This window comes from Notamacropus eugenii, chromosome 1, assembly GCF_028372415.1.
Source record: "Notamacropus eugenii isolate mMacEug1 chromosome 1, mMacEug1.pri_v2, whole genome shotgun sequence".
In the NCBI taxonomy this organism is placed as follows: domain Eukaryota; kingdom Metazoa; phylum Chordata; class Mammalia; order Diprotodontia; family Macropodidae; genus Notamacropus; species Notamacropus eugenii.
The window spans coordinates 494,568,262-494,591,022 of NC_092872.1; the positions used below are offsets into that span (position 1 = coordinate 494,568,262).

Here is a 22,761-nt window from a genome sequence, read left to right on the forward strand (position 1 = left end):
GTAGTAAACAACAGATGTATCTTAGTGGTTTTCTTAACTGTCACCTCCATCCTATATGTCAGCCTTTCAGAGTAAACCTTTTTGAGTGGTACTGAGGCTTGACCAAGAAAGAAATAAGACCATAACAAATTAATTCTGTCTCTGGTAGAATAAAGCAAACCTGTATGATCGGCCCAACTTTGTTTGACTTTTATTGTAGAGTTCTACCTAGAAATATAGCAAGATGCCTCATTCTTGGTCTCAAATTGTACTTCCTATCCTGTGGAAAACTCATAGTTTATCTGGCTATGGTGTCAACGTGCACACAAGCAAAAGCATACAGATGGTTAAGAAACATTTTACAAGTGGTTTCATTGCTCCTGGACACAAACTTCATTCAGTATCACTTAAGATCAGATTGAAGAATTGATTCCCAGTAGCTAGGCCCCTGTACTAATGGGTGTTCATCATAGCACCATTTCCCAGAGTCTGCGTGTGGACAATAGAAAACATCACATTTCTATAGCTGTTTTCCATTTATCCACCCTGAACTTGTCAATCAATTGAAAAGCATTTTAAAAAAATATTTTAACACAGTGATAAATGAGGAGGAGACTTCTCCTAGCCCTAGTGAACCCCAGAAAAAGAATCATAGGACTTTCGAGTTGGAAAGGGCCTTCCTGGCTCTCTCACCTGCCCACTTCCATTTTACGGATAAGAACACAAAGGTCCAGGAAGGGTAAGAGTCTTGCCCACAATCATACAAATGTCCTATTTTAAAATTTTTCAGTTGTATTTTGAGATTTGCTTTTAAAATAGGCATAATGGAAAGCATATTAGATTTGGAATCAGGATCTAGATTCAGATCTTGAGTTGCCAAGGCTGTATGGCCTTGAACAAGCCACTTAACCTTTGTGAACTTCAGTTTCCTCAGTTGTTAAATGGATGTTATACTTGTGCTGCCTACTTCATGGGTTTATTGTGATAATTAAATGGTACAATTTTAGCTTCTATTCGTTGTTTAAAATATATTCTTTATTTTTAGGAAAGTAGAGTGAATTGGTTATTGCTTTGGTTGTTTCTGATTCCTGTATGTTCTATAGAGTAGCTGAGATGTGCCCAGTACAAAACTACTTGCATTAGACCCAGGTGAAGGCCTCCAAGTTAAGAAAATTTATGCCTGCCAAAATGAGACTACCATCCCTAAATCTGGAAAAGCTGTAAGACATCTGAGGGGTTAAAGGGTTGAGAATTTTTTAGCTTTCATTGTGCCCCTACTCCTTTGGTAACCCAAAGAGGTAAGAAGAGGTTTTTGGGTGTTAATGACACAGGGCTCCAAATTTCAGACGCAGGGCTCCAAATTTCAGACTCAGAGACTTTTGTTCAATCATCAAAATCACCACCCATCTGTGCCTGCCAGTATGTAGGATTTAGAAGAAACACCAGCCCTCCTTTTTCTCCTTCCCTACTTTGCCTCTGGGGAGACTGACAATGCTACTTTTTAAGCCACTCAGCTCAGATTTTACCCCCATGATGGAAAGTAGGCATTTCTAGGGGCCTCCCTTGAGCGCTAAGGATATATTTTTCCTCTTTCATAGTTCCTAACCACTCTTAAACATGTAGATTTGGTTTGAGTAGATGAATAAAGTTAACCATTTTGCAGAAAGAGCTTTAAAGAATTAAAATATTTTTATTGTGCTATATCTTCATTATGACTCATATTCCTTTTATAAGGAATATGCAAATATTATTTCCCCCATTCTACAAATGAGAAAACTCTGGCTCAAAGTGACTTGCCCAAGGTCACACAATTAGTAAATGACAGAGTTGAATGTGCTTGTTAACTTAAAAGAAATCAAGTCTAACAAAAACATGAACACCTGGTACAGAAACTCAGGTCTCCTAATTTAGACAGATCACTTAGCTTTCCTGAGTCTCAGTTTCTTCATGTATGAAAGGAGAAAGTTGTACCCAATGGTTGATGAGATACCTTCTGAATCTAGTGCTAGGATGTAATACTCCTTCAGCTCTTAGAACTGAGAAGCAATTCTCCCTTATGTGTTATAATTCAGGGCTACCTAAAAGCTTATCCTATCCAGTCATTGCTGAGTCTAACAGCGCAAAGTCTCATATCGTCCTTCTAACTAGCTGCTATCATAGCTATTTCCTCAAAAGAGAATCATACTGAAGGTATGAAGGATGGGACAGGAGAGAGATACAGAAGGTATTCATAGCCAGCATTCATTCATTCAGGATGCATTTTATGTCTTCTGTGTTCAGAACACTTTTATGAGAAACAGGAAAGTGTAGTTTAAGACACGACTCTTACTTACAGTCTTGTAAAAGTACTTAACACAGTGTCTGGCACATAGTAAGGGCTACATAGATGTTAGCTATTATCATTAGTATTATTACTAGTAAGGGAATGAGAAGATATAAAGGCAGATAAGTGTAATACACAATATTGTGTAATGAATTCATTTGTTGTTGTTCAGTCATATCCTACACTTTGTCACCCCACTTGGAGTTTTCTCAGCAAAGATATTGGAGTAGTTTGCCATTTCCTTTGCCATTTTATCAGGCATTTAAGGGTTAAATGATTTGCCTGTGGTTACACAGTTAGGGGCTGAGGTTAGATTTGAACTTAGGTCTTTCTGACTCTAGGCTCAGTGTTCTAACCACTGAGCAACCAACAGCCTTATTAGAGGGATGCAAAGCAAAGGGCTTTGTGAGCCCCGAGACTGGGTGACTATCACTACAGCTTTCAGAGAAAGCTTGGAGGAGGTGGTAGTAGAGTTGGGCTTTTAAAGGATGGGTAGTAATACTGCAAAAGAAGTGAGGCAAAGGATGGAGGACAGTGCAAACATAGAAAACAGTATGTGGAAATGAGAGATTATAGGCTATGTTTGGGGGAACAGAGAACTGTCTACTTTGGCTAGAGCATAGAGTGTGTGACGGGAAGTAATATGAAAGGTAGGGTGGGGACAGATTAGGCCTTGATTGCCAGGAAAATGAGTTTGAACGTTATTTATTGGAAGCGACTGAAGACTGGGGGGGGGCAGGTAGGTGGCACGGTACATAGAGCACTGAGCCTGGAATCAGGAAGACTCATCTTCTGAGTTCAAATCTGGCCTCAGACACTTATCAACTATATGAGCCTAGGTAAGTCACTTAATCCTGTTTGCCTCAGTTTCCTCTTCTGTAAAATGAGCTGGAGAAGGAAATGGCCAAACACTCCAGTATCTTTGCCAAGAAAAACCCAAATGAGGTCACAGTTGAATACAACTGAACAAACACAAAGACCCTTGAGCAAAATAGTGATATGACCAGATCTTTGCTTAAGAAGGCTTATGTTAGGCAGTAGTATGAAGGATAGATTGGAGAGGGAAGAAATTAGAAACTGTGATCGTCTTTTAACACATCTCTAAGAACTTTACTATAACCAATCTCCCAGTAATGAACTTTAGACTGGTAAAATTGGTAACAGCTCTAGGAGAAGCAAATAACTTGATCTAGGTGTACTTATGACCAGAGAGTACACTCACAGATAACATATTCCCAGCTCAGGAAGTACCAGTAGAGTATACTGCTACAGAGTTGTCTGAATGGTTCCTGAGAAGCCATTGCTACCTTTGGGAAAGTAGAGGTTATTCCATAAGCTACTGAACTGAAGTCCAGTACAGACTGAAAGTCAGAAGGCTGTTGCTTTTTTACCTTTTACAATTAGGACTCTTGGTTAATCAACCAAGTGTTTATTAAGTGCCTATATACCAGGCACTGTGCCAGGTGATCCTATAATAATCCCTATTCATCATGAGCTTACATTTGAGTAGGGGAGACAGCTACATGTAAAAAATATATACAGTATACATGTAAATTTAATAATGCATATGTGTTTGTGTATGGAATATGCTTTAAGAAATGATGAAGAGGACAGTTTCAGTTAAGTCTGGGAAGATATATATGAACTGATACAAAGTGAAGTGTGCAGAACTAGGAGAATATTGTACAAAGTAACAATATTGTAACAATATTCAGCTGTGAAAACACCTAAGTACTCTGAACAATACAGTGATCCCAGTCAGTTCCAAAGGACTCATGATGAAAAATACTTTCTACCTCTCGGAAGAGAACTGATGAACTCTGAGTGTAGTTTTTCACTTTCTTATTTTTCTTACTTTCACACACACACAACTTGGCTAATGTGGACATGTATATTTGGTTGACTTCATATGCATAAGAAGTATTATATTTTTGCCTTCTCAGTGGGGTAGGATAGAGGGAGAGAATTTGGAACTTAAAATCATTTTTTTTTTAGAAAAATAAAGATCCTAGCTGTGGGGAGTATCTGCCTCAGTTTTCTATCTCCCTCAGTTTCCTCAACTGTAAACTGGGAATAATAAAATTGCTTGCCTCCCAGAGTTGTAGGGATCAAATGAGATGATATCTATAAGTCACTTAGCATGGTGCCTGGCACATAGTAGACACTATGCGTCTTCCCTTTCCCTTCAAATGTCCAAGGAGACTAGAAAGATAATAATTAGTACTTACGTTGTGCCTTAAGGTTTGCCAAGTACTTTAGAAATGTTACCTCATTTTACACTCACAACAATCTTGGGAGGTTGGTGCTGTTATTATCCTCATTTTATAGATGAGGGTTCTGAGGCATACTGAAGTTAAATGTTATGCCCAGGGTCACACATCTGGTAAGTGTCTCAAGTTAGATTTGAACTCGGGTCTCTCTGACTCCAGGTCCAGCATTCTATCCGCTGTGCCATTTAGCTGCCAGGGCCAGTTAATTGGGGTTAGGTTGTAAAGGGCCTTAAAAGTTAGAGGACTGAATTTATATTTGAATCTAGAATCCCCTGGAGTTTGTTGAGTGGGGGAGTCACATGGTCATATTTGCACTTCAGTAAAATTACTTTGGCAGCAGTGTATATAGAGAGGAGAGAGACAAGGGAGCAAGACCACTTAGAAGAGTGTTGCAGTAATCTTGGCCTGAACTAAGGTGGTAGCTATGTGAGTAGAGAGAAGAGGTCTGGTGAAATATAGAAATGGCAAGGTTTGGCCACTAATTAGATCATATGGGATGAGGGAGAGTTGGGTCCAGGGTGATACTGAGTTCTCAAACCTGAGACACTGGAAGAATAATGGTACCTTTGACAGAAATAAGAAAGTTTGGAAAAGGGAGGGTTTAGGAGGAAAGATAATGAGTTCAGTTTTCAGACATGATGAGTTTAAAATGTCACTGAGGCATCCAGTTTGAAATGTTCAGTAGACAATTGGTGATCTAGGAGTGAAGCTCACTGGAGAGACTGAGGCTGGTTATATAGATTTGAGAGTCATTTGCATAAAGACAGTAGTTAAATATATGGGAGCTAATGGAGTTGACAAGTGAGAGTGTATAGAGGGAGAAGAGGGTCGGATCAGAACTTTGGAGAATACCCATAGTTAGGGGGCATGATGTGGATTAAGAACCACAAAAGGGGAGAGAGAGAGAAAAGGTCATCTAGGAGAGAGCAGCGTCACAAAAAACCTGGAGCAGAGAGAGCATCCAAGAGGAGAGGTTGGTCCAGCAAACTCAGATGAATCAGAGGAATTGAGTAGTTTTAATTCATGTGTCTCACTTTACTGAATTACTTACTTCGTGGTCATGAGTGTTTTGCGTTTTCTTTCTGGGCCTTAGTTTCCTTAAAAATAAAAGAAAAATTCTGGTCATGTGCCTTCTTTCTGGGTATATTTTAAGGATCCAGGAGACAGGCTCCTGCCTGCTTGAAAAATCTCATTATCATCACGGTTACTGGTGGAGCTATACAGATCTCTTCTCTGGAGCTACTTTAGGAAGTTGCCAATAATACGTTATCTTTTGTTTTGTCAGGTTTAGATTTAAATGTCCCAAGTGATGGAACTTGTACCACTTCCCTTGGAGAAAATATTCCAGGATCTGATGCTCTAAATTTATATGCATAACACATCATTTTAAATAGTATATTCTTTTATTAATACTTACTTTTATTCTTCTATTGGAGATGAGTTATTGTGAGTTGGGAGATAGGTGTCAATGTGGGAAACAGTGTGGTTTTTTTCATTGCCAGTGAGTTTCTTCTGGTGTTTTTTTTTTTTTTTGAAATAGTGAAAAGAGATCACTAAGGTGAAAGCAAGGACACCTGAACTCTTCTCTCTGCTCTGTTATACCACCTCCTAGCACTTCTTCCCCTTTGGCCAAACTGTGGTATTAGGTGACCTCTCCTTACCTTAATTATTCCTGTGTTACACTGGGTGCATGGTCTCTTTCCATTTTCCTGTCTCTATGTCATGCATCTGTGATTCTTGACTTGAGAGTAGAAAAAAAGCAAATGATTTTTAATTTAATGGCTTTCTCCCATCCCCTGGATTTTGCTGGCAAATTTATATGAGGTGTTAAATTAGCTTTGGCAGATGCCTAGCGCATGGAATTTACAAGTATAACATGATTTTAAGGGCTGATATGAATAGATTCAGTTCTTGGTTTAACAAGAAAAATCGTGACTCTATAGGAGAAAAAGGGCCCTTGATAGAGTATGTACTCCTGTTTCTTGTAAAATTTACACATGTGATACAACCTTATTTATTTACCTTTCTGATAACCTAATTTATGTAGAGTTTTGCAAAGTAGAATATCTGCAGATATATTGACACAACATAATACTATGCCTCTGTATTTTCCCAATGTGGGTAAAGTGTACTGATATTCATGTTCTATCTAAATGTTTATAAATCTAGATCATGCTCAGTTCTCCTAATCTGAATATATGAGATCATACAAGATATATATACACATATATATGAATATATATACATGTACATGCATATACATGTGCATGTGCGTGTGCGTGCATGCGTGCGTGCGTGTGTGTGTGTGTGTGTGTGTGTGTGTGTGTGTGTAATGCCCAATGTCTTTTTGGTCCATTTTCTCCTGTCCTGAATCCACACCTAGTTTCATGAATTGTCAGTGTTGGTAATTGTCTTCCTGCTCTGCATCTCTCTTCCTTCCCTTTCTTCTGTCCCTTAAAGCTACAAATACAGCTCTAAGTGGGAAAAGGAAACTAAAACTAACACAATTGGTAACTACCCATTAATTCTGGTCACCATCAAAAGCAGGGAAAAGTGAATTTTGTTTTTTTTTCTTTCTGAAAGAATAAAATTCAGAAATGGAGTGATTAGTGCTTTTCTGCCTTATCTCTTTCCAATAGTTAATAGTCATAAACATTTATTAAGTGCTTACTATATGCCAGGCATTATGCTGAATGCTTGGGATAGGAAGGAAGGAAGGAAGGAAGGAAGGAAGGAAGGAAGGAAGGAAGGAAGGAAGGAAGGAAGGAAGATAATCCCAGCCTTCAAGGAGCTTACAGTCTAATGGGGGAAGAGGCTGAAAAAAGGCTGAAAAGTTGGGGAGGTGGAGGTGGGGGTCATGGCTGAAATGAGGTTTGAAGAGGTACCAAATACTGGTGCATGGGGGAGAAGCTTAATATAGTGCCTGGCACATAATAGGTATTTAATAAATGTTCATTGAATTGAGAAGTCAGAGATGTTCCTAAGTAGTACAGCCTGGTGAGAAATGGAAGTTTTAGAGATCATAGCTCCACCCTCTAATCAACAAAGAGGAAAAATTAAAAAAAAAAATATATATATATATATATATATATATATATATATATATATAGAGAGAGAGAGAGAGAGAGAGAGAGAGAGAGAGAGAGAGAGAGAGAGCAGCTCTTTGTGGTGGCAAAGAATTGGAAGCTTGAGAGGGTACCCATCAGTTGGAGAATAACTGAACAAGGTATGGTATATGAATGCGATGGAATACTATTGTGCTGTAAGGAATGGTGAAGGGAATGGTTTCAGAAAAAACTAGGAAGATTTATATGAACTGACATAAAGTGAAGTGAGCAGAACCAGGAAAACAACTTGTACAATAACAGCAATATTGTACAAATAATTAACTGAAAAACTAAGCAACTCTGATCAAAGAATGACCAGCCACATGAACAAAGGACTCATAGTGAAATGTGTTATCCACCTCAGAGAGAGAACTGATGGACTCAGAGTGCAGATTGAAGCATATTTTCTTCTATTTTTCTTTCCATTCCTTTCTTTTGACATGACTGAAGGAATTTGTTTTACTTGAGTATTTATATTTATAATATTTATATTTATATAAATATTCATATTTATGTATTTATATATAATATATATTTATAATATATAATATACATTTATAATATAATATATAATATATATTTACATGTTATATATATTTATATAAATATTTATAATATTTATATTTATAATGAGTTTTGTTTTTCTTGCCTTCTCAATGGGTAGTGTAAGGGGAGGGAGAGGACTCAGGTCTGAAAAATAAAGTTGATTTTTAAAAAAAAGCAAAGGTGAGCACAGGTCCCTTCCCTTGCATATGATGTGGGTGCTTAGAAAATACTCACGGATATTCCTGTATTTCAGGCCCAGTCTTACTCTTGAACAGTGACAACATCAAACAACGTCTCGGAACTGCAGCTCTGGACAGGTATGCCAACCTTGAGTCTGATCTCTCTGCCAGTTAGCCCCAGATTCATAGATTTACCTCTGGAAATGACTGCAGAGATCATCTAGTCTAGTTGCTTTGTGTTACAGATGAGGAAACTGAGGCCCAGAGAGGTCCTAGGCTCATAGATTTAGATCTGAAATGAACCTCAGAGATCATCTAGGCCAAGCTCTTTATTTTATATATGAGGAAACTGAGACTTAGAGAGGTAACTTGACTTGTTCAAGTCTCTTTATACAGGATAACAGAGTCAGGATTTGAACCCAAGTCCTCTGACTTCAAATCCAGAATTCTTTTCACTTTGTCATACAGCACATGATCATTCCAGGATCAGGATTCTGACCCCTGAACTCTTAAATTTTTCTTTAAACTTAATTTAATTTAAAATTAACACAACTTAAAATAATGTTATTTTTTTTTTAATTTTAATGTGAATTTTAAGTGTGGATTATTTTTCCTTTTGTTGAGCTTATAGAAACTGGAAAATTGATACAAGTCCCCAAATTCTTGACTGTTTAGCATTTTTTTCCAGTAACAGTGTCAGAAAGCATTTGATTTGAGCCAGGCCAGCTCTCACATTTCCTCTTTGGTGAGTGGGTATTTGAAGACAGCAAATAGCAGCAGGAGAATAAAGGAGCTGAGAAGCATACAAAGGTCAGCTGGGGTGTGGGCACCTGGGAGAGCAGAGCAGTTTGGGAGAGCTCACAAGTTCCCAAGACTGCTGTGTCTCCTTGTGGCTCACACAGTATTTGAAGTCTCACTGTATTCAAGGTTCCAGAGCATCCCCACATATAGACCAGTGTTCTGAATTGAAATAACGCTGTTAGTATCTTCTAGGAGCAAACTTGTTTCGGGACAGTTTTGTTGAGAGAAAGGCCTGTGTGTTATCTTGGTCTTAGGAGTTGACCTTCAAGTCTTGGGGATTCAAACCAACTCTGTGGGTGACATTATTTATTGCTGTCCCTGAGGAAGTAACTTCCTGTTCTTAGCTTTGGTTTTGCATTTGCAAAGTAGATCACTTAAATGCTCATTGTCTGAAGATGGATACTTTATTACCATATAAACTTTGGATTTATTTTTGTCCTTTCCAACCCTTTCACCTCAATAAATGCCTTTATTGTGTATCCTCTGAGGCAGGTAGCTTTCTATTGTAGGCCTAAGCAGAATTTATTCCTGTACAGTCATTTATTGCCATATTTTGTCATAAATACCATAAGTCTTTTTTGACTATTTATTTTTATCTATTTCTTGGTGACCAGAATAAATCCACAACCTCTTTGTTGTCATTCAATCTTCTGGGTGATGAATCTCTACATCTTCAACCAGATTTGACTTTGGATGACACACATTGTCTCTCTTGAGGTCCATATTCAATCAGTGAACCATCATTTTTAAGTTCTTGCTGTATGCCAGGCGCCATATTAGGTACTGAGAATGCAGAAACAAAAATGAGAGGATTTGACACTCAAGGATTTGACACACTTTATGTATGTGCCTGGGTGTGTATATTGTGGACCTGAAGTTTGGTTAAAAAGGCAAACAGGCTGAATGCATATTGTTTATTCCCTTAAAGCTAGTGGTTACATGATCATGGAGCCAGAAAAACTTCTGACTGACTAATACAAGAATGATCAGGCTTAAATCTGTTTTAGGACAATCCAAGGTTGTCTGTGTCCTTCAGATTTATGGTCTTCATATGTGTTTAACTATACCATGAGAAAGTAATTTCTTAATTGGATAGGTTGTAAATGGTCTTCAAAGACCATTGTCTTTCGTCTTCAAAGAGGACCAAAATGACATTACCATGATAAAGTGAAATTTCAGCGTGTCCAACTGGCTGATCAGACCAAAACGAGCTTGGAATGCTCTACTACAGGTTGGGCACAGATAGTTCATACGAATTTTTGGGGTGGATATCCCAAATTTGCGCATCTTGCATTTACTTTGTGCTGTCTCAGTTCTGCTTTGCTCATAGAGCACAGCACCCTTTCAGATGTGGGCACGCCATGCTGAGCAGTCCTGTGCCAGTGTCTCCCATGTTGCACAGTCAAATCCAAAGTTCTTGAGAGATACCTTGAGAGTGTCCTTGTATCATTTCTTCTGGCCACCACATGGTTGCCTGCCCCATGTGAGTTCTCCATAAAATAGTCTTTTTGGCAAGCGTACATTTTGCATTCAAACAACATGGCCAACCCATGCGCTCTCTGAAGTTGTGCTCTCTGAAGCATAGTTTGAATACTTGGCAGTTTAGCTCAGGCAAGGACTTCAGTGTCTTGTACCTTATCCTGCCAGGTGATCCTCAGAATCTTCCTAAGACAGTTCAGATGGAAGTGATTCAGTTTCCTGGCATGGTGCTGGTAGACTGTCTATGTTTCACAAGCATATAACAATGAGGTCAGCACAATGACTGTAGACCTTCAGTTTGGTAGTCAATCTAATACCTCTTCTCTTCCAAACTTTTCTTTGGAGACTCCCAAACACTGAGCTAACTCTGGCAATGTGTGGATCAACCTCATTGTCAATGTGTACATCCCTGGAAAGTACACTACCAAGCTAAGTGAACTTATCCACAGCATTCAAAACTTCTCCATTTGTTGTAACCGATGGTTCAACATATGGATGGTATGGTGGTGGCTGATGGAGCACCTGTGTTTTCTTGGTGTTAATTATTAGGCCAGAATTGGCACAGGCAGCAAGATAACAGAGTTGACAAAGTTTCAGTTGAAATTATGACCCAGGATATCTGTGTTTTCTTTACTATTAACATGCCGTAACATAGTACATGTCCACGAAATATTAAGATATGGAAAATGTCCCATTATTCAAGATAGTATCTTGGGTTAAGGGTCTCATAAAGTATGCTAAGTCGGGCCCATCTGGCCTTGTTGACATAGGAAGAGGTATTCTCTGAGTTTACTTCAGAGAACAAAGAGACTGTTAGGTCCAGCTCCTTTTCTGATTGATTAATTCAAGCTCTGACCCTTATTAAAGGCTAAAAATGATATTAAATATTATCAATATGTATAAACAAAATAAATATAGCATAATTTGAGGGATAGGAGAAAAAGGCACTGGAATCTAGAGGGATCAGGAATGGCTTCATATAGAAGAAGATGGTTCTTAAGCTGAGCTTTGAAGGAAACTAGATATTGAGAGAGATGGAGGTGAGGAAGAAGGGTACCCTAGGCTTGGAGCATGGCCTTTACAGAATCCAAAACAGACATACAGGAGATAGACTGGTTTGTCTGGACTCTAAAATTCAGTGAAATAACGTATAAGAAGCCCATAGTGATAGTCTGAGGCCACATTGAGAAGAGTTGTAAGTGCCAAACTAAGGATCTTGTATTTGATCTTATAGTTAATAGGAAATCACTAGATTTTTTTTTAAACTTGGGGAGTGATGTGCTTTAGGAAAATTATTTCGTCAGCTCTGCAGAGGATAGAATGGAGAGGGGAGAGGCTGAAATGCAGGGAAACCAATCAGGAGACTCTTGTGATAATCCAAGCTAGAGGTGATAAAGACCTAAAGTAAGGTGGTAGCTATGTGGATAGAGAGAAGGGGATAAAATCAAGGGATGTTGTGGAGGTAGAATCAATAAGATTTAGCAGCTGATTGATGCTGCTTAAGCAATCTTTATTGAATAAGTGTGGTGGGAGAGAATGAGGAGTTAAGGATGACTACTAAGTCTCAAATCTGGTTGACTAGACAGAAACAGGGAAATTGGTGGTGGGGAAGCAGGGTGTTGGGTGGGGTGGTAGTGGGAAAATAAAGAATTCTGTATGGGAAATATTCAGTTTTATATGACTCTAGGATATATCTATATCTATCTATATAGGATATATATCTTATAAGCTTTTGATTTATGGAACTTGGAGTTCAGGAGAAAAACTAGGTCTGAGTAGATAAGAGAGTCATCCGCATAGAGGTGATAATTAAGCCCATAGGATGTGATGAAGTCACCAAGAGGGAGAGTATAGAGAGAGGAGCGAAGAGACCCAGAACAAAATCTTGGAATGCCTTTACAGTTATCAGGTGTCATATGGGTGAAATCCAGCAAAAGAGAGTGAGGGTCAGACTGCCAAGAAGAGAAGTAAGGGAGAGCAGTGTCAACAAAATTCAGAGAGGAGAAAGTGTACAAGAGGAGAGGGTGGTCTGCAGTGGTAAGTACTGCAGAAAGAGCAAGAAGAACAAGGACTGAGAAAAGACCAGATTTAGTGACCACATGATCACTAACAACTTGGAGAGAACAGTTGCAGTTGAAAAATGAGGTTATAGGACAGAGTGCAAAGGTTTGAGAAGTAAAAGAAAAATGGAAGAAATGAAACTCCTAGTTTTTCTGGGAGTTTGGCTCTGAAAAAGAGGAGACATATAGGACAATAGGTTGGGGGGATAATGGAGTCATGTGATAGAGCTTTGGTAGAGCCTGTCACAGATTGCACTGTTGTGGGATAGCTTTCGAGAATCCAGGGTCTTCCACGTAAAACAATGTGATATTGAAGGAAACCTTAAAACCTTACCCAAACAGCAAATCCTTAGGTGTATTCATGCTATGCCACCTTATAAGGTGAGTAGGAGCGGACCTGTCTCTTCCCACTCCTTTCCCTTGCCTTAATGAGAAGGCATTGCCTTCCCTGAACCTACAGCTGATACCTTCCTTTCCAGGTTTCAGTGTAAGATACTGTCTGTGGGGATACATTATTGTAGGGATTTGTGAAAGATGGAGAGGAAATCTAGACATAGTCTGCCATATTCCCTAGATTTAGGAAAGCAGATTTCAAAGAGGTAGGATCCCATGACCTAAACTGTTACAAGAGAAGTCAGCCCAGGAGGAATGCCAGGTACTCAGTAATGAAATTCTGAAGAAACGAAGGGAAGCTGTTCCAATGAGGAGAAAAAATGGAATTTGTCTGAAGAGACCAATATGGATGCACAGGGAACACACAACCAATTTAAATTATAAAAAGAAATATATACAGAAGGCAGTAGTAAGTCCAGATAAAAGAGGATGGACGCAAAAGTGTGGCAGAGTCCTGTAAAAATAATGGCAGGAGGAGTGCTAAAGCTCAGAGCGATCTGGCAAGGAAAGTTAAGGACAAAAAAGTGTTGGTTTTTAAACTTAAATTTTTTATTTTCAGTTCCAGATTTTATCCCTCCCTCCCCCCTTTGAGAAGGCAAGAAATGCAAAACCAATTACAAATATAAAGCCAAGCAAAATAAATTTCTGAATTAGCCATGTTTAAAAAAAAGAGAGAGAGAGAAAATATGCTTCAGTTTGCACTCTAATCTGCTCTGAGTCTCTCAGGAGGTGGATGTCATGTTTCATCATGTGATGAAACATTCATCTTTTGGAACCGTGGTGGGTCATTGTGCTTGTTTGCTTTAACTATATTGTAGAAAAGAGAGGTTCACAAAAGGGAGAGGGATCCACCTTGCTTAAGATAAATGGGATTATAATAATTGTCAACAGAAAGAAGAAAGAATTGATCAGTTTTTATTTTGCATCTATTTTCTGTACTAAGGAGAATAACCTTTGCATTCAAAATGATAGAACAGAAATAATAGGGAATTGATTGATACCCAAGATATAGAGGAGAGTACATAGTTGCCCTTGATGAATTTAAGTTACCTGGCCTGAGTGAACTATATCCTTTATTACTGGAAGAACTGGCAGATGTGATTATTAAATACCTGTCAGTGATATTTATTTCAGCTAAACATGACTGTTATTATTTTAGTACATAAGTCAAATTTTATACCATCAAGCAGAGGCTGGGGGTGTTTTGGACTTCCAGTTGGGTGGGAGCATTCTCTTGGTCTTGTAGCGTTGAACCAGCTGGTGAATTTGTCTCTCATTCTCAATCAGACAGTATTTAATATCCTTTTCCTTTCTGTTCACTCAGAATGTTTTTGAACGGCAACAGCTTTCTTGATCACATGATAAAAATCCTCAGGAAGATCAGAGGCAAGTCCCTTGGACTTCAGGATTCTTAAAATTTTGTGGCCAAAGTATACTTGTGCCATATCAGGATCTCTCAGGATCACACTAAGTTGTGAGGGAGTCAGCCTTTCTTAGTTAGTTTGTACATCTGTTTCTTATATAGTCCATCTGAGGAGAGCTTCAGCCAAGTAGGGACACTGCAGTAGTATTGCAGTGGTCTAGGATAGGCTCTTCCCTGTGGCATGCATGTGACCTGTAAGGACAATGGAAAGGCAGCAAAAGAGCTGTCACTGATGATTAAAAGATCATGGAAAATGGATTAGTTATGACAAGTTTGGAGAAGGGCAAATGTCCTGATTTTCTTAAATAAAGGAAAGGCAAAGTCTGTAAACTGTAGGTAGAAGAGTTTGATTTGAATTTCTAAAAAAAATTTGGAAGTAATGATTGTAATAGTCAGCATGGCTTCATCAAGAATAGGTCATGCCAGTCTAATTTTATTTACTTTCTTAACAGGATTACTAAGCTAGTAGATTTGAAGAATGTTGTTGATATGGTTTACCTAGATATTTATATATATATATATATATATATATATATATATATATATATATAATGTGCCTCTCTTTTTAATTTTTTAATTTAAAAAAATTTTTTTTTGTTTTCAGTTTTCTACAATCACGTCTATATATCTTAGATTTATTCCTCTCCCTCCCTCTCCTTCTGGTTTACCTAGATTTAAAAAAAAAAAATTTTGATAAAATATCTAATCTTATTCTTGTTGAGGTGGTAGTAAGATCTGTACTAGACCAGGGATGGGGGGAGCTTGCAAGCCTTGAGGTCACTTGAGGACCTAGAAGGCCACACATCGCCTTGAGGCTGCAGGTTCCCTACCCCTATACTAGACAATAGCACAATTAGATGGTTTCAGAATTGGCTGAATGACTGGAATCAAAGGATTGTTTTTAATAGTTCAGTACCAGCATAGTGAGCGATATCCAGTAGACTGTCCCAGAGATCTGTGCTTGATCTTGTACTGTTTAACATTTTTATCAGTGATTTGGATAAAGGTATAAGTGGTGAGGCCATCAGATTGACAGATGACACAAAGTAGGAAAGGATAACTAACAAACTGGACAACAGAGTCAATCCAAAAAGATATTGTCCATCTAGATCGTAATTCAGGGCAGCATGGTGGCACAGCGGATGACATGTCAGGCCTGGAGTCTGGAGCGTTTGAGTTCAAATATGACCTCAAACTTACTAGCTGTGTGACCTTGGGCAAGTCACTTTGCCTCAGTTTCCTTATCTGTAAAACAAGCTAGTAAAGGAATGCAAAGTACTCAAGTATCTTTGCCAAGAAAATATCAAATGGGAATCACAAAGAGACCAAACTGAAAATAACTAAACAACAGAGCGTAATTCAGTAGGCATAATAAATCTTACACTTTTATACAAAAATCATTTTCATAAGTATAAAGTGGGGTCTGTAGTTGACATGTAGATGTCATTGTCATCTCAATGTAGTGAGTCATTTTCAGTCATGTCCTACTCTTTGTAACCCCATTTGGGGTTTCCTTCTCCAACTCATTTTACATATGAGGAATGGAGGCAAACAAGATTAAGTGACTTGCCCAGTATCACACAGCTAGTAAGTGTCCACTGTACCACCTAGATGACTTGGGAAGATAGAGTTAAATGGAAATTTTTTTGAACAATATGCAGGGTTTTTAGTGGAGTTCAAGTTCAAAATGAGTTAGTAACTAGCAAGGTAATGTGGTAGTGAAAGGAAAGTTAACATATTCTTGTGTTTCATTAAGAGAGACATAGTTCCCAGAAATATGGACGCATAGTTCTACCTGTATTCTGTTCTTCTTAGACCTCATCTGGAGCATCAGTTTGGGGTGCCAATTTGAAAGAACTAGGTATGTTTTGCCCAGAAAAGGAAAGACACAGAGTGTCTTCGATTTTTGAAGTAGACAAGAATTTACATTCATTTTGTTTGGCTCCAGAGGGCAGACTCAGGAGCAATGGATAGAAGTTGAAAAGAAGCCAACATAGGCTTGATAATCAAGAAAAACTTGCTAACAGTGAAAGTGGTCCCAAAGTGGAGTGGATTTCTTGTGAAGTGGAAAGATCTTCCTCCTTAAAGGTCTTCCATCAGAAGCTAGATGCCCATTTGTTGGGTAGATTATAGAGGGATTTACATTAGTGTAAGGTTTGGATTAGATAATCACTAAGGTCCCTTTCAACTCTTACAGGCTATGATTCTATGATATTTGCCTCACCTGGGAAATGCCTCAATTGTGGAATATACTCTTAGGACTGATGAGTTCTCTTAAAGAACATTATCCTTGGACATAGCCTCTCCCAGAGAAAACCACATATGCTGAACAAATGGGAAAAAAATGCTGATGTCATCAATTTTGCCATCTGACTGCCCACTTGGGGAGGTTATGGTGATTGAACACATGTGTGGGCTGGGACATTTTTGGTCTCTATGTATGATATTCTGTCTTGTTCAGGAAATGGCCTTTCAGGAGAAAACAGTGAGGTCTTGCTTTGTGTGTCTTTCAGTATTCATGAATATAGGTTGTCCAGTTGGCTGGCACAACAGGAAGACATCCACCGCATTGTTCTCTACCAGGCAGACAGCACCTTGACCCCATGGACCCAGCGCTGTATTCGGCAGGCAGACTGTATCCTGATTGTGGGGTTGGGAGAGCAAGAGCCCACTGTAGGCGAGGTGAGAAGATAGAGTTTTATTAGTACGAGAATACTGCTTAGTTGCCTCTAAGTTATTGGGGCATGATGTTGATTATGTGCCCAGAGTGTCAGATGTTAGGGAGACAAGGGAAATGAACTATGAGGAAGAAACACTGGCTCTGGAGTCAGCTGACCTGAGTTCAAAATCAGCCTCTGATGTTTACACCTGTTTGACCTAGACAAATCACCGAACCTCTCTGAGCCTACATTCTTCATCTGTGAAATGAAGGGGTTAGAAGGCTTAAATTCTGAGGTCTGATCCTGTGATCTTATGATCCTATTTCAGTATAACTTATTTCTAAACTGGAGTTGTTCTGAGGCCCCTTCCATTAACTGGGACTAGAAAGCTGACACTTCCTGCCCTGTAACCTCATGGACCAGACATGCCTCACCCAAACTGAGTCTGCTGCTAATTCTTTCTCTAAAGGAGATGTCTCTCTCTAGACCAAGGCCTTCTGATCATTTGCCAAAGAAACCTGCCTCTCCTTCATCTCCCTGGTTTATGCTTCCTCATTTTGCCTGTGTCTGTAAGATGGCTTTTCATCCTACTCTTAGCTCTTGGCAGCATTCCCTTGTATGTATCTCTTTACCAAATGGTATACTGAGCTCCCTCATGAAGTGGTGAAGGTTTACAAAATTTTAAATAGTAGTTCCCACGATAGATTTATTATCTATCCTTTAGTCTATACCATAAGTTGATGAAAAAATACATGGTAGATTGAGAGGATTTTGGCAGAGGAGGGGGCCATCATTTTGCTCTCCCACCCATCATCACAATTTCCCTTTGAGTCACCAGGAAAGTTCCAAAAGTAAGTTTTTTTCCTGTCTGATCTCTGTCATGCATCGTGATATAGTGTTTTGTATTTTTTAATAAGGTATTTCCTTGTCATTGTAATTCAATTGTAAGCTTATTAAGTTGTAAGTTGTAAGGTTATAAGCTAACCCTTTCTCAGGGCTGAGCATATGACAAATGCTCAGTAAAGATTAATTGTTTAATGAAATGCATAATTTGGAGAGGTCAGATATTAATGAGTTGGCCAGGGTTTGCCTGGTCTGCCCAGGTCTCTTTTGCTTTATCTTCACGTCCACTGGTCTAGGAATTCTTAGGTATTAAGCTCTCTAGTAGAATCAGGCCCTTGTGGAATATTCATTCTAACCATATTCACAAGTCATATTCATAAGTCAGTATTACAGTTTCTTAATTACAAACAAAACTAGACTTGTCTTCCCTTGGTATAACACAACTGCAAGAGATTGACTCCTAGGCAAAAGTGTCTTTAGAAGCCACTCGGCTTAGAAATCATATGATTCAGAGACACAGGAGATTAGATGATCTCAGGAGATATTTCTTTATGGGATTGCAGGGAAAACTGATATTCATCTTTATAAAAAGGGGTTTAGTCAGATAGGAAATAATAACCAGTAGGCTCTCATTAGAAGGTATTTTAATATAAGGAGTAATTTACCATCAGCTTGATATGGGTTCCATGGCAGCGTTCTGTTCTGCTGAAAGTCTTTTTATGGAATATAAAAGTCTAAAACTGAGCAGAGTTCACAAACTGAAAGCTGGTCATAGGTATGTTAGCCTATGTTTTTATCTTCATCTTGACCTGGATCTATTAGACTTGAGCCTAGATCAAAGGAGCTTCTGACTTCGTCTTCTGTCTTTTAGCTAGAAAAGATGCTGGAGAACACAGCTGTTCGTGCTCAGAAGCAGTTGATCCTACTTCATAAGGAGGATGGGCCAGAGCCTTCCCGCACAGTTGAGTGGCTTAACATGAGAACCTGGTGTTCAGGCCACTTGCACCTTCGCTGCCCCCGTCGGATCTTTTCTCGCAGGACCCGGACCAAACTGGTGAGAGTCAAAACAACCTGAGTCTAACTTCTTAGTCTGCCCCCCAGAATCTGGCACTTGAGACTCCTGAATCCTGCTTCCAACTTCTCAAGTTGTGCTGGTTAAGTGGGCCTCTGGGCAACAATTTCCCTAACGTATCTTATGGAAATGATGGCACTTGGATTAGAAAACTACATGTTCAGTGCCATGACAGTGAAGAGGTTATTTCTGTGGAATATCACACTTTTAGAGGCCTAAGTCACAGTACTGTCTCACCAGCCCTGGTGGCTCCTCTAAGGCACAGATCAGCTATATCCTGTGCCTACACTTCTGATACACTGAGGAAGCAAGAAAGGAGGCAAATTAATAAGACATGCCTGTACTGATTTACATCTGGGCCAGGGTAGGGTTAGTCCTGTCATTTGGGAAGCTGCCCTGAGCACTGAGTAAAATTTTTTTCTCCCACTTATAGGTAGAAATGTATGAACGTGTTTTCCAAAAGCCTCCTGACTTGCATTCTGACTTTTCCCGCCTGGCTCGAGTTTTGACTGGCAATGCTATTGCATTGGTGCTTGGAGGAGGAGGAGCAAGGTGAGTTCTTTGATGTGCCCTCCAAAATTCTGAGCCGAATTTTGGAAGATTTTCTTTAGACCTGGTGAACAATTTGCTTTTCACTATAGAGCTCTGCTCTCCCACCTTCTGATGTCAAGATGAGGTTCCTCCTCTACAGAATACTTCTCCATTTGTTCTAATCGATGGTTCCATGTATGGATGGTGTGGTGGTGACAGAGCACATGTGTTTTCTTGGTGTTAATTATTAGGCCAAAATTAGCATAGGCAGCAGAGAATTGATCCATACTTTGTTACATCTTAGCTTCAGAGACTGCATTGAGTGCACAATCATATGCAAACAGAAAATCATGCACCAGCACTCCCTCCACTTTGGTCTTAGCCTTTTCAAATTGAAGAACTTACCATCAGTATGATAGTTGACCTTGATACCATGTTCATCCTCATTGAAAGCATTTGACAACATGGCTGAAAACACCATGCTAAAAACATGGGAACAAGCATGCAGCCCTGTCTCACTCCATTAGTGACTGGGAAGGCATGAGATCATTGTCCACTATCCAAAACCCAGGCAAACGTATCATCATGAAATTGACATACAATACTGATGAACTTCTCCAGGGAGCCAAATTTTGACATAATTTTCCATAAGCCTTTTTATGATTAATAGCGTCAAAGGCCTTGCTCAGATCCACAAATGTTGTATACAGACCTCTGTTCTGCTTCTGGCATTTCTCCTGGAGTTGTCAGGCAGTAAACATCATATCAACTATTTCTCAGCCCTTTCTGAAGCCACAGTGGCTCTGAAAGATATCTGAAAGATATGACCATCTTTCAGGTGAAGGATCAGCCTATTGAGGAGGACTCTAGCAAGAATTTTGCCAGCCCTGACTAAGAGAGAAACCCCCCCTGTGCTTGCTGCAGGACAATCTATTCCTTTTACCTTTAGAGAGATGGACAATGGAGGCATCCTTGAACTCCTGGGGGATAACTTCCTCTTGCCATATAACCTGGAAAATTTCAGTCAGCTTTTGTATGAGCAATGGTCCCCCTACCTTGTAAATATCAGCGGGAATGGAATTAGCATCAGGTGCTTTGCCACATGAAAGGAGCCTAATGGCCCTCAAAACCTCTTCTTCAGTTGGAAGTTCATCTAAGAAGGGACTGACTTCAACCTGAGGTAAACGGTCAATGGCCTCAGCATTGATTGATGATGTTCTGTTGAGAACACTATGGAAGTGTTCAACCCATCTCTCTAGGATCATGTCCTTATCACTAATCAATGCAGCTCCATCAGCACTGAGTGGTTGTGATGCACCATAGGTTTTTGGTCCATAAATAGCTTTCAGGGAATCATAAAAGTGCTTTGGATTGTTACTATCAGCATAAAACTGAAATTCATCTGCCTTCTTACTGAGCCAGAAACCCTTCATCTCTCTGAGTTTTGCTTCTACTTTGCTTTTGATGGAATTAAAAGCTGCCTTCTTAGAGGTGGATGAACTATCCTGCTGGTAAATCCTGTGGAGTTCTCGTTTTTCATTTAGCAGCTTCTGAATTTCCCCATCATTTTCATCAAACCAATCTTGGTGTTTGTGAATGTTCTGGCCCAGATGAGAAAATGTTCTATGGCCCCACATTGGTGGGCACCAAGTTGCCATGGCCCCATGTTGGGCGCCAAGTTGCTATGGTTACGGCATAGCTTACCGAGAGGAACAAGTCTTATGCCTGGCCAGCAGGCTGCTCATCCTCCTGTGGAGCTCGCGAGTAAGAGAATGAGGCAGGAGAGCAGGTCAGTGAAGCAACTCCGATTTATTCAAGCAAGCACTCTGATTATATAGTCTCTGCCAGCTAGCCCAGTGAACCATGGTAACACACCTAAACAAACCCGAAACTATAGAAATGAACACAAGCTGGAACTGTAGTGACAACAACAAACCAGGGGTGGGGCCGTCCCTTCCAGCGCCATCTTGTTCACCCTTCCCTGCTCCGGACTCAGTTTACCTGATGTCCATCAGTGTGGCGTCCCAGATGGTGTGGTGGTCAGCGCCCCTTACACAAATGCAGTGCTGTGCACCAAGTCTCTGAAAGCTGCCCACTCCTTTTCTGCTCCACTGTTGCCAACTGTGTGTTGGCTCAGCTTTCCCTCCAAGTTAGCAACAAACTGTTCATGCTCAGAGAAGGGCTCTAATTTGTTGACATTGATTCTTCTGGTAGTCATTCTGCCTTGAGGGTGGCACTTTTGATGACTGTGAATATTTAGCTTGGAAAGGAGAAGTCTGTGATCAGTCCAGCACTCCACACCACATATTGCCTTTGTCACTCTCACATCTTGTCTGTTTCTTCTCCTTACAATCACATAGTCTATTAGATGCCAGTGTTTGCTGTGAGGGTGCATCCATGAAGTTTTATTGCATTTAGGTAAATGGAAAACAGTATTGATGATGAAAAGGTCATGCAGTGCACAAGTCTTCAGGAGCAAATGACCATTGCTGTTGCTGTTTCCAATTCCATCCCTCCCTAGGACTCCCTGCCCAGTCTGGTAGTCTGAACCTACTCTAGCATTAAAATCACCCAAAATTATAAGCTTGTCTTCTTTGAGCACATTGATGGTAAGGGTTTCTACGTCTTCATAAAATTTTTCTTTGACTTCATCAGGGTTCATCATGGTGGGAACATAAGCACTGATGATGGTGGCATGGAGTTTTCCTGCAAGTGGCAATCACATTGTCATGAGCCTGTCATTCACTCCTTTTGGCAGGCATACCAGCTTGCTGACTAGATAAGTTTTAATTGCAAAACCCACGCCAGCTTCACAGTGCTCCCTTTCACTGTGCCCACTCCAGAAAAATGTGTTTTGAATGCTGTGGATAAGTTAACTTATCTTGGTAGTGTACTTTCCAGGGATGTACACATGGACAATGAGGTTGATGCATGCATTGCCAGAGCTAGCTCAATGTTTGGGAGGCTCCAAAGAAAAGTTTGGCAGAGAAGAGGTATTAGACTGACTACCATACTGAAGGTCTGCAGAGCCATTGTGTTGACCTCATTGTTGTATGCCTATGAAACATGGTCAGTCTACCAGCACCATGCCAAGA

The 22,761-nt window shown here is 39.7% G+C and overlaps 1 protein-coding gene across 5 annotated transcripts in view; it reads left to right on the forward strand.

Annotated features, from left to right (window-relative positions):
* The window catches only part of PNPLA7 (patatin like domain 7, lysophospholipase), a 216,904-nt gene that overhangs the window by 155,304 nt on the left and 38,839 nt on the right, over window positions 1–22,761 (forward strand). For all 5 annotated transcript variants that reach the window (XM_072633166.1, XM_072633168.1, XM_072633169.1 and 2 more), the window contains 4 exons: window positions 8,479–8,542; window positions 17,074–17,242; window positions 18,935–19,117; window positions 19,569–19,687. In XM_072633166.1, coding sequence (XP_072489267.1) covers window positions 8,479–8,542; window positions 17,074–17,242; window positions 18,935–19,117; window positions 19,569–19,687 — 535 coding nt within the window. The remainder of the gene's footprint in view (window positions 1–8,478; window positions 8,543–17,073; window positions 17,243–18,934; window positions 19,118–19,568; window positions 19,688–22,761) is intronic.